We start from the raw sequence: 15,024 nt of genomic DNA, 5'->3' as shown, positions 1-15,024 counted from the left end.
TTTCTCCTTGGTTATTATTTTGTCTTCACGGATTGCACGACCCACATGTGAACTTTATGTTTAGGCTACCTAATGATATACCTTCCAGACAAAACAATAACGTGGGTTGTTGTTTAGCAGTCTCTTCGATACTGAGTGCTACCAGATGAGGTTAAATTAGCTTGGGATGGGATAAATAATGCAGTTAATGAATGTAGCTTGCACATACAGTACTGACACAAATTACGGAAAGACTGTGCATAAAAAAAGTTTACTTCTCTTAAAACTTTTACCGGTGCCCTTTGTTCTGAAATAAAGTTCACATGCCAAAAAGGGGTTTTCTTTCTTTGCACAAATGGTATCATTTTATGTAGAAAAATATAAAAGCAGTACAATACTGATAGATAGTTAATGGATGGTACAAATTATTACTGCAGAACTATATCAGGTATAGCTTAGTTAAAAGCATTTGCGCTGTATAATACATATAGCTAGCTATATATGTGTTCTAACTTTATTAACACCCCTGTGATATCTCTGGTAGAAGGTTTACTTTGTTGAAATTGGATATGTGTTATGAAGTGAGCGAAATGCACTTGGGTGGAGAGTGGAAGTTCTAGAACTCTGAAATTGTGCTGCAGTGAGTGAAATGCAGTTTGGGTAGGAAGTGGAAGCATGAAGTGTAGAGCTCAGTATCGTTTACATGGAGAGTGGAGCTCATTACTGGAAAGAGGAAGGTTCTGGAACACTGGAGAGTGCTTGCTTGCTGAGGGCAGCAGACTTTCCAGAAATTCTTTTTTTTTTTTTTTTCCCCTCAACTGACTTTTTTTGAAATCTTTTTTTTCCTTTTTTTTTTTTTTTTTTTGAACAACCACAGAGGGCACAGGCAGAGGAGAGAACAGATGTTTGAGCTGATACAGGTTTTATCCCGGTAGACCAAAGCCAGGGACGAATGTCTCATGTTTTCAAAGTGTGGTACACTTTGTATTTGTTTTAGTGTTGTGCTTTGTGCTGCAATGAGCGGTGTATTGGTGATATACGGTATAATGTGCATCCTAAAGGCATTACAATTATCTCTGAAAACAACCTGCCACGAAATGCAAAATGCCCCATCTCTCTTCCTGCATGTAAAGCCCAATACATTTTGCAGTCTGGAAATGCCCTGTCTAGGTCAATTTTCTGTTACAACAACATGAATTTATTTGAGTTCCTTGATATTTTGTTTCACTGAAACCATGACAGTTATATTCTGGAACTGCAAACATCGAACCTACTTGCTTTGTGTTATATTGTTTCTTTTGAATTTGAATTACAGTTGATGCTGATGGTTTCTGGGGCCATTAGTCTGGTGATCTAATTGGAGCATTCTGTGAGTGTCCACCACACCGAGAAATCGTTGTGGCCTATATAATATGTCAGTTGACTGAACTCACTTTTCATTCAGCGATACAGTCAAGCAAGCAATTAAAATAAAACGTAGCGTGTTTGCCGTTGCCTTTTGTAACTGACAGTACATTTCTGCCGCACACCTGGTGTGCTAATTAACGCAAACCTGCGTATGAAGAAAAGATGCCGCACGCTGCAGTCTTATGATCACGCCGGTCTGTAGAGAGATGCTGGTTGGGAGATGGCTGCACACAGCTCAGCTCCAAAACCACATGTCCTGGTTTGCGTCCTAATTAGTCTCATTGGTGCTAAATATAAATGTCTCGGTTAAATGAAGAAGACGTGAAAAGGCTGCCAAATAAACAAGACGTTGCAGTAACGGTTATGCGTGTCAGGCGTGACATGTTGTACTGGCCCGTCATCCGCAGCTGGATGTCGTGAAATCGCGCTGATGCTGCACGTTTACGCCGCGCGTAAAAATAGTCTCGTCGAGCGCCGTGTCTTTATCCGACGATAAGCTTTCTAAAGACAAGGTGTTAACACTTTATTTTTTTTTGCCCTTTCTATTTTTCCTTATCTTTCCCAATTTGGGTTGGCTAAATATGAACGTAGCTGTCACCACTCGGTTCGGGACAGGATGCAAAAACTGCCAGTTTTAGGAGGGCGCGTGCGAGCGTGTAGCCAGCCGCCAGTGACTTTCTGCTCCGCAGTCAACCGGCTGAGCTGCAGAAGCTACGTAAATTTACCTCCTGCTCGGCTGCATAAATGGTGCAGACAGACTGCTGGTGGTGCCCTCTGTCTGTGGGGGGCAGAATAGCAAATTGCGCACGGTCTTGCGGGACACCCGAGCTGCAGCATGTACGGCTGTGATCCAAGTTTGACCCGGGTTTATTTAATCCGGCCTTTCGGATGCTGCTGGTGGGCACTGCAGGTCTCTTAAATGCGCGTCAAGCATTCAGGCTTTGGAATCACCAGTGTATTTCAGCGAATCACCTGCGGCGCATGTCGTAGCATCTCTGGCACTAAGAGCGGGTACCAAATCTGTCGTCATTAGAGCCTGCTGAGGTTGAGACAAAGCTCACTTGGTCAGGGCGATGATGAGCGCGTGCAGTCCACAGACCGACCCGCCTGTTTGATGAAGCATCTACGGCTGCAGCGATTCTTATTGGTTCTCATATGGCTGCCTGTCCCGTCGGTGGCAAAAGCCGCAGCCAAACTGGGTTTTGTTCAGCTACATTGCGCTGGAAAAATTCCTCAGCCCTGTTCATGCTGCTGCGAGCTGGAAAATAGCTGCCTGCTGCAGTGATGTGGACAGTGCCCTGTGGCTGGCTGTACCATTGGCACTGGCTTTCACTGACTGTTTCTGTCGCCTGCTTCTGCAAGCATTTTGTTTTTTATCTCAAGAAAACTGTAGTGAGCATGGATAAAATAAATGTCTGTTTATTTATAATCATTAGAGTTATTTCAGTCAGTCAAGCCCAATTTGTCAACAAGTACCAGACAGTGATCTGTGCTCAGTTTTGGAACATCAACATATATCAGTAATGTTCAATAAAAGTCAGTTACTAAAGTGCTCAGTAATTAACTGCTAAGTAACTGCCCTAGGAATTAAACCGTAAGGAAGAAAAGAGGAAAAAAGAGGTAAACAGATGAAGTGAGGTCCACACCAACTGGTGATTAATGTTTACTGTATCAGAACATTTGTGTACGTCAGGGTATTGGTATGTATATACTTGAGTAATGAGCAATTAAACTGTTGGTTAGTGTATGAAAATCATTTTCGTATCTTACATTAATTCATATGTTGCAACATACATCACAAACCAAATTCATGACTATGCTATATAAATATTCCAACAATGTGCTGTCCTGTTTCATGCCAGTGAAGGAGTATTTGCTATGCTCATTACTCCTAGGATAACGGGTCCTGAGTCATTGTTGCAGCTTATTAGCTCTCCATGGTGAAATCCCAACTGTAGTTTTCATAGCGCAGGCTCCCTGGAGATGTGCAGTCAGTTCAACTGAATCCAACCTCAAGATTCCTCCATATGGTTTCGGAAAACACACAGGACTCTTGACGGGGCTGAAATCTGGTGGCCGACCCTGGGTGGGAGTACTCTTGTGATTAACACACAAGCAAGTTGGCCTTCTCCAGCAGAACTCAGCACTGCTGATCTGGCAGGAGGGTGCCAGAACGCAGAATGTCATTCTGGATGATTAGCTGAGGATGCAGCAGGGCTATCTCGGAAACACAGGAGACAAGTCGTTCTCATGTCTAGGGCTGTGAGTATCAGTACCACAGATGAAGCGTTGAATGACTGGCACAGAAGCGCTACACATGCTTGTTTGGTTTTGTGGGGCAGTTTGCAAGGCTCTGTTCTTGAGGGCACCAGGCCTTTGTCCAAGATTTTAAGTTACATTGCAGTCCTGCGTGTTGACGAACCACACGCAGCCATCTCGGGGTTTTAATCGGTAGAAGTGATTCGTGTGAGTCAATACCACGGCGCCGTAAAGTGTTTTAATTGACTTTGCATCTGAATTCTCGCTCTGAGAACAGCTCTCCATAAGTTCTGGGTTAAGCTTATAACCAGCGGAGTTATTCGCTCAATCGTGATTGGGAACCGCTGCAGAGAACCTGGCCTAGCGCTCACAACGCTCTGCGGTTTTAGTCGGAGCTGAATCCCAGGACACCCTTGGGTCTTAAATCACCATCTAGTGTATCTGTTGTGGTCACCCTTTATAAGAGCCTTCAATCAAGTGTGGGTCTCAGGAGGAGATTCGAGCTGAGGCTGTAGTGGACACACTTAGTTGGCGCTGTGTAGATGGTTGCCGGGGAAAAACGGCCAATCACGTCAACAAGGATACGGCGGGTGCCACGCAACATACTACTGCTCCCGCTCGGGGATGAGGTTACCGTGGATACATTAAAGTTCGATGCACAAGGTCACTATTTTCTTGATGGGAGTGTATCGAGTGTCACAGGGGCAGGGGTTTTTGGAAAGGTGATGCCGCCGCCTGCGAATGAGATGACCGTTTAGAATTCTCTTCTTCCTTAAACCACACCCAGGCTTGCTATAAAAGTCTTCCTGGCACCTCATTAATTTTTCGAAACAATTTTACGCTCAAGGAGTTCCAGAGATGAGAGTCCATAAAAAGAAATGGAAGGAATTTGCGAATTTCCTGACTCTTTCAGGTGTGCCACAGACTTGACAGCTCATGCCACACGTAGAGACTGAATGGAAAAGGAAATAGGCAGTGCTAGTCAGTCCTACCGTTTGGTCACACGGTTTTGAAGGTAGGCTTTTAAAGCTTTTAATTTTTCCAAGCTGAGACTGAAAGCTCATTACTGAGCCGGAGCTGTTGTGCCCATCCGAAATGGTGCACCTCATCTCAAAGAAGTGAATTATTGCATTATGAGGCGCGGAAATCCAGTACTTTTAATTGGCTCAGTCACAGAAGGGAAATGTGCCTTGGCTCGACGGTGTTCGGGTTGCATTACAGAGCTGCCTGAGTGGGTGTAGATGTGCCAATTTAGACCGAGGGGGAGGGGTGGCGGGGGCGGTCGCGTCTGTCAGGTCCCGCCTGATCCCCTGCCACGCCCCCACGCCCCGCCGTGACCCCGAACGTCCGTCGGGTTTGCGGCTTGGTACCACGCCAGGCCTCGGCCTGTCTAAGCCCAGCAGTCGAGATCTTGGCTGCTCATTTTTAATCTCTTTCTCTTGATTGGAAAAACAGTGAATGTGTATCAGGGGTGGTGTGAACGTTAGCGATTCTCACTCTGCTGAAGAGCTAGGGCATGCTGGGGGAGTGTTTTCATCTGCATGATATCATTGGAAGATGAGGTAGATTGATCATCAGCTGCTGTGATGGAAGGCTTGCACATACAATACCACGAGAGAACGTCAGCCTCCCGAAATCCACTCTGTTGTCGAAAATATAACTCGAAGAATTACTTCCATTGTTATTAGTTTTATTTCTGTATGCTCCCCACGGATAGACTTAGCTCGCTCTGTTTTAATGCAGAAATGTAATCTGGCCTTGTCATCCATCTTGGTTCAGACGTCCTCCTGTCATGATTTATGACTCAAAGTATCGTCTTTCTCATTCTTGCCCAAGTCGTGCGTTCAGATTTTTGAAGAATTACGCTTTTTGAAGTACAGCACATATTTTAGAGAGGCAAGATGTAATGAACCATCGAGTCCCGTTAAGTGACAGTCCCATCAGTGTCAATTTATGAGCACCTACATAAAAGCACTGCAGTATTATTATTTGTAAAGTGAGATATAGGCCTAATTTAAGTTATTGCTGTTGAAAGATGGAATAAATCCTAATCCTTTCAATAAAAAACGCTATGCATTTTAACTGCTGTTTTACCAGGACAGTAGTTACATCCTTTTCGCTGTGCATTTCAAATTTGCTGTGGATATTTGGGGTGTATCCATACCTGAGTGCCATATTTGGACATGCGCAGGTGATGTGGTCTGTTTAAATTTTCCCCAAGTCAACCAATGACATTCAGAAGCCTTTTTTTTTTTTTGTTCTTTGGTGAGTCTTGAAAACCCATTGTTACTACGGAAAGGAACTTGGGAGAGAAAAAAACTGCACAGTTATGGTGAATCGAGTGTAATCATATTGTTGGGGAAGTTTTATTTTGCCTTCAGAAGTCCCACGTTCTTCATTTGTTTGAATGGGAAGCCACACTGTGGAACGTCTATCACGCCAGGGGTGTTTGACCCCATGCGTTGCGTTCCAGGGTCTCCTGACGTCAGGGGTGGAGTTTGAATCCCTGCCCGCCGCCCTCTCCCTGCCCGCGGAGTCCGGCCTCTACCCCGTCACCCTGGTGGGCGTTCCGCGCACCGCCGGCAACATCACGGTCAACGGTGAGTCCCTCCCCAAACCCGCCACCCGGCCTGGCGCTCGGGAGTCTCCTAATGTAAGGGTGCCGTGTGATCGCGGCTTGATCACACTACGGTTTTTTGGGCACGTGTATTTGTGCTTTCGTAGTGAATCATCTGTGTCGTCTGATATTATTTTCATTTCTCATTTAAATTTTATCTGTTCTATGTTGCCCTTTATGTGTTGTCTGTTTTTGCGTTCTTAGGTGGATAATTTGAGCACCTTGTTTGAAAAGCCATTATTATTATTATTATTATTATTATTATTATTATTATTGCAGTGTGAAGTCATAGGGATGCCATTTCTTTAAAGTGCTGGCATCCCCAGAAAAGTAACTTGAATAGTAACTAATGAAACACACGCTGACGCCTCTGTCCAGCCCCCAAAACCAGGCTGGGGCCTGACACACCCCTCCCTACTCAGTTGCTGGGAGGACGTGGCTGGGTCCCTTTGGTCAGTCACATTCCAGTTTAAACATGTGGCCCGAGGCGTCCGTGAAGCACAGCCACTGAGAAGCTCTACCCACCTGCGCTATGGAATCTCTTTCCTGGGCCTGGCTTTTCCCCTGTAGAACTCTAGCCTGGCTCTGACAAAGGGCTCTTCTCAGCTTATTTGGTCAGAGATAAACAAATCGTATTATTTCAAGTGATATAATATATACATTTCTTCAAATAAAATGAGTAAAGAATGTGAATGTTGGATATTGATCATTCATAATCGACTGTAACACAAGCATGCATATAGTCCACGGTAAATGATTTGACTTTCCAGTGTAATGATCTGTCTAATGTATTGTGGCACATCCGGTGCTTTGCTTTCAGACCTGGGGGATGTCTACAGAAAGGCTTGCTCTGCATTGCGTGTTAGTGAGCATCATTAAGGCTTGGCTACGGCGTCTGCCAACCGTAAATCGCATCAAAAAGTGTTTAGTGAGAAACGCAGCGGTCGCGCAAGGTCACGTTCAGGGTGCGCACCCTTTGACCTTTCACGGTCTATGGGATCTGAACGGGGTTCGAGGAACTCCGCTTCACCTGCCGCACCTGCGTCAGCACGAGGTCCCGGGCGTCCGTCGAACCCGGAGCCGTCCCACCTGTCGGGCGGGCGCTCGCTAGACCTGGCTGAACATCTCATTAGTTTGAGCACGCGGCGGCCTTGCACGACTTAACGGCTTTGTGGGCCGTTTTGGGGGGAGACGGCCAGACGGCGGGGTTTGCGGCTGAAAAAACCGGAGCCCAAAATTCCAGCCGACCTTGGGAGCCCAGCTTTTCGCCGGCGATACCTCCGCTGCGTCGGACGGCTTTCGCTAGTTATTGTCCTGCATTTAAAATAGCATCTCCTGCTCGAGGACGGCTTACGGCAGAGGCGCCGGCCGCTAATGCCTCTCGATCCGTGAGTGTGCCGCTCTCTAATCCGCCACCCCGGCCCGCGCTGCCAGCCCTCGCCCCTCGCCCCTCGCCCCTCACCCCTCGCCCCGCGCTCCCGCGATGGCCGCCGAGCCGCGTGCGGCTGCCCTCCTCTCGTTGAGCGGAGAGCGGAGCACAGCTGGAGGGCAGTCCGGACGCTCGCTGCTGGGCCTGCGGCTGCATCCACTGGACCAGCGTGGTGCCACCGTTTGCCACAACCAAAAAGACCAAATCAAACAAGCTTTTTCTTCACAAGCATTCACTTCTTTCTACCACAGTCAATTTAAAGGGTGACTTTAAACATTTTTACTCATTTTACACCCCTTGTCCGCGTCGGTTTCCTCTCAGTACTTTGGTTTCCTCTCACAGTCCAAAGACATGCAGTTATGCTAATTGGAGACTCTAAATTGCCCATATAAGCGTGTAAGTGAGTCGTGTATGTGCCCTACAATAGATTGGCGGCCTGTCCAGGGTGTATTCCTGCCTCTCGCCCAGTACACACTGGGATAGGCTCCAGAACCCCCCGGGAGGGACCCTGCCCAGGATAATGGATGGATGGATGGATGTTATTCATAACTCTATAACTTCAAATATGGAAACAGGAAACAGAAAGTTAAAAATATGCTCTAGATAGGTGTGGTAATGTAGAGCTACAGTTCCATAAATATCAGCTTGTGAATCATTTTGACGGAAGCGTGACGTACATTTGTTTAATTTAGAAACCGTTACTGATTTAGTTACTGAACATTATGTGGAGGTTCTTGACAACTGTTTGCGGGTCCCGGTTATGCAAGGACAATCTTGGTGACGTGATTGTGCCTGCTTTTGAAAACAGGCGAGAAATCTGAGCCCCCGTTTCCTGCCTGTTCCAGGGTACCACACCTCGGTGTTTGGCGTGAACAGCGACTGCCTGCTGGAGAGCTTGCCCGGGGTGAAGACGGGCGGGGTCGCCGTGGAGGTGGTGCCCGCACTGCCACGCCTTCAGCTGAGCACCTCCCTCCCACGGTGAGTGTGTGACCCCGCCTCCTCTGCCGGTCTGTGTGCTGTGACACATGATTTTTAACTGTGTGTGTGTGTGTGTGTGTGTGTGTGTGTGTGTGTGTGTGTGTGTGTGTACATTGATGGTTCTCCTCACGCACCATGACTGCATAATGTGTAATACTTCATATTAATAGTTGATAGTTGCTCATTTATGAAATGTTGGTTTTGATAAATTGTGCCAGTGTCATTGTGAAAGCTCGGTCGTGAAGGCCAGCTCGCTAGTGCTAGCACTGCCAGAAACAAGAAATGACTGACTGGCTTCTGCTGCACATGAACATGTCACCCGCTCTCCAGTTCGGTAGAATTATTTACCAGGGTTAACGGTGACTTTACTCCTGGGGGGGGAAGGGGGGTAATTGTGCACTACATGAGTTTATGAGTTTGTGAGTAGGCACAAGCTTTGTAGACTTGAATGTATTTACTGCCTTGAGTTTTTATTCCTTTCCTTATAGAGGTAACTTTCTAGCCTGCAACATTGAGCAATTACTTGGGTCAGCTCACTTCCGCACTAAAAGCAAGTATAACTCTCCCCCTATACATCATTGCCGCAGGGGCTCCATTTTGTGTAAATTTATAAATGCTTATGATACACATAGGAAATGATACAGATGCCTTGGTGCATAGCTCATTTGCAATGAATGCACGCCGGCTTTTACCGGCCAAGGAACGGACCCAAATGGAGATAGCAGGACACGTCCGAATTTTCAACGGCCGTCTTATCATTATGATTAATGCGCAGCTAGCCGCCTCGGTGATATTTTTAGGCAGCGTTTTTTTTCACGTTTTAATGTAAACCCTCTTAACACTCTAAAAATTATAATCTGTCCGTTGCGATGACGTCCTCCATAAAGGCTTTCGTTTCTCATTACTGTATAACATCAATCACGGATCACAGCAGTAAGTGAATGTGGTCATTTTTCATTCAGAAATGTTGGTACGTGTTAAATGGCCGCTTTCACGGACACGAATTAAGCTTAGTCCTGGACAAAAATCGAGTTTTGTGTGGAGACTCTCCACTGATCAAAATTTGATCTCCGCGATAATGTTAGAGTTCATTTATTGTTGAAGTCTTCGATCCGTTTCTCCTCATTTATAGCAGCTGTATTGGGGGAAACACAATAAAAAATAAAAACACTTTATTAAAAATGCAGGTTGCTTATAAGGTCGGCAACAAAGTCATGAAAATGTATCAAAACAAGCTTCAGTTTTTAATAAAAACAGATACTGAGGAGAAGGGACTCTTTCTGGAGGGAATGGAAATTGAGCTTACTCTATATACCTACCCAAAACTTCATAAGCCCTTCAAAGAGAAAATCCATTTCTGGGGAGAAGTGTTGAAAATAATGGACTGTCTCACGACTGGAGCAGACTGTCACAGTACAGTGCACCTGGGTGGGGCAGAAGAAGGTTTAAAAGAAAAAAAAAACCTAAGACAAAAAAAAGTTAACTTGGTTCTCCCTGAGAAATGAGAAAAGTCTTCACCTCTGCTTTTCAGGAAAGTGGTTCAGTTTCTGATTTTGATGGATGACATTTTGAAACGACGGCGACGATTTGTTTTGTTTTTTTTGTGCGCGCGTGTTTATTCTTGAGCCTGGTGTGGGTTTCCAACTGCCTGTCCCCCTGTATGCATCAAAAAAACACCAGTTTAGTTCTGTAACAGAACCGGTGCCATAAATCATTTCCTGAAGCCTTTATCCGTATTACTAGTATGCTGGTAACTTCCATTTGTTGAGTATAAGAGTGCTGTAGTAGCATTAGTAGTTAAAGAACGTGGTACTGCAGCATTCATTTATAAAGCAGGCTTGTGCGCACGTTTCTGCTGTCGTTGGTTGCGGTCGGTTTCCGCAATGCGATCCTCGGCGATAACGAACCGAGGGTTTGCCCCCCCCCGGGGTTTGGTCACAGGCGACGTATCCCGGCCTTTAAACGAGGAGCCGTAACCAGCCACACTTTCGCGACTCGTTCAAAAAATCCGGTTTGCGCGGGAGCTGAATTAGGCACCGGGAGGCGCCCACCCGCTCGCCTGGGACTGAGGACATCGTCGCGTTTCAAATTGCGCGCTCCGTTTTTTCTTTACCGCCGCGGCTCGGGCGACCCCAGCTTACCGCGCTGCTTTAATAAAAACTCGTCCTTTAGAAACGGTGCCGTTCTGCGAGCCGAGCCGGTTAGCTGTGCTCAGAAGTTCTGGAGAGGTCCGTTTGCCGGTCATTCCAGCTGATTTCCTCTGTGTTTAAACTGTTTCTTTTTTTAGTCATTATCTGTCCTCAGCCATTATTTGTGTGCCAAATTAAAAACGAATGCCTTGCGAAACGAAGGGCGAGTTTGCAATTCATGGCGATAATGGCAAATCAACCAGAGTTAACAATTAAGCCGGCCTCTTACTTCATTCGCGCATTCAGAGATAAGTCGACGCCGATGCCTGTTTTCCAGTCGTGCTCAGGCAACTGAGATAAGAGGCAGCCTCAAGACGAAGCTCAACCCTCGCTCAGAAATTATCTTATGGAGGCAGATCTGATGGCGAAAGGTCACGTGTTCACTACTAAAAAAATGACGCCTTATTAAACTCTGAATTGCATTCGCTATTTGGCCATGGTTGCACGGTTATTTTACTTTCATCAGTATTCTAGTGAATGAGCTGCTAATATGGTGAGGATAGTGTTGGCAACTGGACAGTAAGGGTTCTAACTGCGCTTGCTGTATTGTCCTTGAGGATCCACCCCTCAGAATAGCATTCTGACAATCAAGTATTTGCATTCCCGGTAAGGGCGGAAGGGCTGAAGTGGCATCTTACGTACAGGAGAGCCATGTCCTTATTTTGAGCACTGCTGGCTTGAAAACTTCACCCGCCTTGACTGAACTGGAGTCAACCCTACCCAAGCTTTCTCTCGTACGTTCATTTGAAACATGCTCTTTTGAGTGTTCACGATTTGGGCAGCTCTGTGCACCTGGCCTCTCCGGAGCCCCCCCCCCCCGCCCAATATCCCACCTCCCCCAGATTTCTGTCCCAAGGTAGGGAGTGTACAGCTTAATTTTCAGTCTGGCAGCTTTCGGGCGACATGATTGACAGGTCCGTGTATTTTACTCGTATGTGTGCGGTCCCGCCTCCTCAGACAAAGTGACTGGCACACAAATGCGCTCCTTGTTAACGGTGCAAAGCGATGAACTCGTTAGCCTGGCAGGTTGTCCGGCTACAAAAACATGACGCTGCTGAGGGTGTTGAAAGTCGGCCGAAAGGTTTTCGAGGAAACGGAACGTGTCACATACCAATCTGAACAAGCTACCGTCTGCTTTGCCCTGGGGCAAAGGGGGTTAATCTCTTCAGTGTCACCCCTCAAATCGCTCGCATCATTATTTCCTTTTCTTCTCTGACACATTTATAAATTGCCCTTTCAATTCTCGAAGGCGACTCCTACGTACCTGCGGGTAATTAGTTAATTGCAGGTGCTTATTTTATTTTTCAGGCTGTTTAGTTTCCTCTCCACATTCCTCCTCTTGCACGCGTGCACTGAGAGAGAACACCGCCATGTTTGAATTCTGCGCTGTTCCCGATTGCTTTTTGCTTGTAGGTACTCAAAAACACTTATTCGTCATTTTGTGGGTCCTTGTTCGTTTCGGCTGTACTTCGAATGGAAATTGGAACTGCAAAAAAATGCAGAAGAAAAATGCTGGTATTTCCTGTGAGTCACCTTTTCCTTTTTTTTTTAAAAACAGAGGGTTGTCTTCCCCCGTTATTTGTGCATTTCCACACATACGACCAGTATGACCCTCTGTGTTCTGCTGCCTTCAGCTGGTGTCTGGCGTTCTGAATGTCGTCAGGTCAGCCTGCAGAACGCCCAGCACGGCATGGAGGGCATTTCTTAACGTTACTCTAAAGCTGCCATTGCTTTGATGTTGATTTTGTGCTGAAGACAGTAGCCTTACTGCGTCACGCACAACCACGCACACACGTGCACGAGCGCACTCACACACACGCACACACACACACAGGCCTCTACAGTATGCGGTTGCTCTTGTTGCTCTCGAGGCTTAAAGCATGACCTCCGCACGCAAGGCCGGCCCAATCTGCGAGACCTCGCTTATCCAATGAAGCCCTTGAGGGTCGGCTAATTAAAACGTAAAAAATTTGACGCGTCCCTGGTTTGGCATGATTTAGCTAATTGGTTCTGTGAGGTTTTTCCGGAGCAGTCTCTCTGAAACGGCTCATACTCGGATGAAACCATTTAGCCGAGATGTCACGGTGAATATGGGCGAGAACTCATGAATCCACCAGTAGTTGTATGGAGGCCTTGTGCTCAGTTGCAGCTTGTGTACAGAAAGCTTTGGCCCCCTATACTTTCCTTCCCCATAAATAACACATAAATCACATACATAACTCTGGGTGACGTAAAAGTACTTGCATACTTGATAGTTTCTTTACTCTGGAGGACAGAAATACAAAAAAGCCAAGGATTATCTCCCTTTGGTCTTCAAGAGTGCAAAGAAATCTAAGACAGGGGAGTATATTAATATAATTCATCAACTTTTCACATGTGTAGTGTTTAGAGCTGGCGTAAAAATTTTCCGCAGGGTCATACCAGGACCTACCCGGACGTCCCTCACCTCAGAGTAACTCAGAGGCCATTTTCCCTCCTCTCCCTTCGGCATCACCCCCCCAACCCACCACCGCCCCGGATATGTTTAATCTGCACGGTCCTGCAGATGGACAGCACCGTGCGCTTTAAGCCCGTGGCCTGTCCTCGTGCCAAGACCCGCTGTGGAATGGGGGGGCGGGCACGGGCCTGGCCTCGTCGCTGTCGTGCGAGCGGGCTGCGGTTGGCACGACGCACGCTCCAGAGGGGTTCCTCTCCGGTCACAGTCTCTCCGGTGCCCAGCCGACAGCGTCTCTCTCACACTTGCTGTACCGTTTGACACCGCCATTTTCTTTTTCTGATTTTTCATTTAGACAGAAATCTGTGGCTGGCTGATTGTGTAACAGTGAACAGTGCTGAAGAGTCACGCAGCGTGTCAATCTCAGGCCTAGGACTAGCGTTGCGCGTGTCCAGTGAAAATGATGGATTGGAAAACCTTTATTTTATACCTTGGAATGCTTTGTGGTTGCATAGGGACAAACCTAATGCACAATGCTTATTTTGTGAGTTATTTAAGCGTGTTTTTGCTGGACCCTGAGGGCTGGCCAAGAACAATAAATGTCTCTTACTGACTCCCCATTGTTGAAACGTGTGTGAGTGGTGGTGCTCAGTAGGTGGCGGTATTGATCTATTGTTGAAACGTGCGTGAGTAGCGGTGCTCAGTAGGTGGCGGTATTGATCTGTTGTTGAAATGTGCGTGAGTAGCGGTGGCGTGCAGTTAGTGGTGGTATTAATCTTAAACGACTAGCGACAGCAGGTGAGTATGATAATTTTGGACAGATAAAAGGACAGAAAAACTGCACAACTGTGGATGTGAAGTGCTGTTTGTCTTGTAGGTAGCTAGTAAGCATTATGTTGATAGCCTACATCATGTTGTGTATTTGTTCGATAAGTTCAAAGCACCCAAAAACTTTCGCTAGTTCCCTTGCTAGCTAACTTGGTTCTATAGTATAGCTTAATGACTTGTTACAAGTAGCTAACATTTGATTGTGTGCTGAAAACTAACTGTTGGCTAACTAGCTATCGTCCATTTAACTGTGAAGCTAGCTGTGTTGGCTAGCAATAGCCAGAGACCTTGTTTGGGTATGGCAAGGTATGACGCTCGCCATACCTTGGATCCATAGATTTTTTTTTGTTATTGATTAAACAGTATGAATAAAAAGTGGTATAATTCTGACTTTAAATAAAAAGAAAGTATCTTCTGGAATCTACAAGAAAAGAGGGTCCAGTACCATTCATGGACAAAAAGTCATGGGTCAATGGCCCCAGTTTCTGACAGACAATGTTTCCCACGGGGTGTATCCTGCATATACAGACTGTGGACTGGGCCCTCAACTCCATCCCCCCACCTCCTGCCCAGGTCTCAGTCTCCTTGCTCTCTCTCGCCCCCTGCAGGTCAGCGAATGCCCTGCAGCCTCCCTCGGGGGAGGAGCTTTCCAGCTGCGTGTCCGTCCAGCTCTTCAACGGCGAGACCCAGGAGCTGGTCATCACGCTGGAGAACATCGGCACCGAGCTCCTGGAGACGCTCGACGTGACCTCCAGGACCCTCAGCACCAAAGGTAAGGGAGTGCCTCAAACCGGCCCCTCTTCCGCTGCGCACACAGACGCCAGTGAATAAATCCAAAATAATAATAAAAATGGAGTGTACCTCTCCAAGGAGAGCGAGGAATATTTATTTTGTGGGCTGCACT

General features: G+C 46.7%; 1 protein-coding gene across 2 annotated transcripts in view; it reads left to right on the top strand.

The window, feature by feature from the left end:
* The window catches only part of trappc9 (trafficking protein particle complex 9), a 308,154-nt gene that overhangs the window by 88,572 nt on the left and 204,558 nt on the right, over positions 1 to 15,024 (top strand). For both annotated transcript variants that reach the window (XM_035429796.1, XM_035429795.1), the window contains 3 exons: positions 6,119 to 6,245; positions 8,537 to 8,669; positions 14,729 to 14,892. In XM_035429796.1, the coding sequence (XP_035285687.1) occupies positions 6,119 to 6,245; positions 8,537 to 8,669; positions 14,729 to 14,892 (424 nt within the window). The remainder of the gene's footprint in view (positions 1 to 6,118; positions 6,246 to 8,536; positions 8,670 to 14,728; positions 14,893 to 15,024) is intronic.

This window comes from Anguilla anguilla, chromosome 8 (assembly GCF_013347855.1).
Source record: "Anguilla anguilla isolate fAngAng1 chromosome 8, fAngAng1.pri, whole genome shotgun sequence".
NCBI classification, from domain to species: Eukaryota; Metazoa; Chordata; class Actinopteri; order Anguilliformes; family Anguillidae; genus Anguilla; species Anguilla anguilla.
The sequence above is the reverse complement of the archived record's forward strand: the minus strand, read 5'-3'. Positions and strand labels throughout refer to the sequence as shown.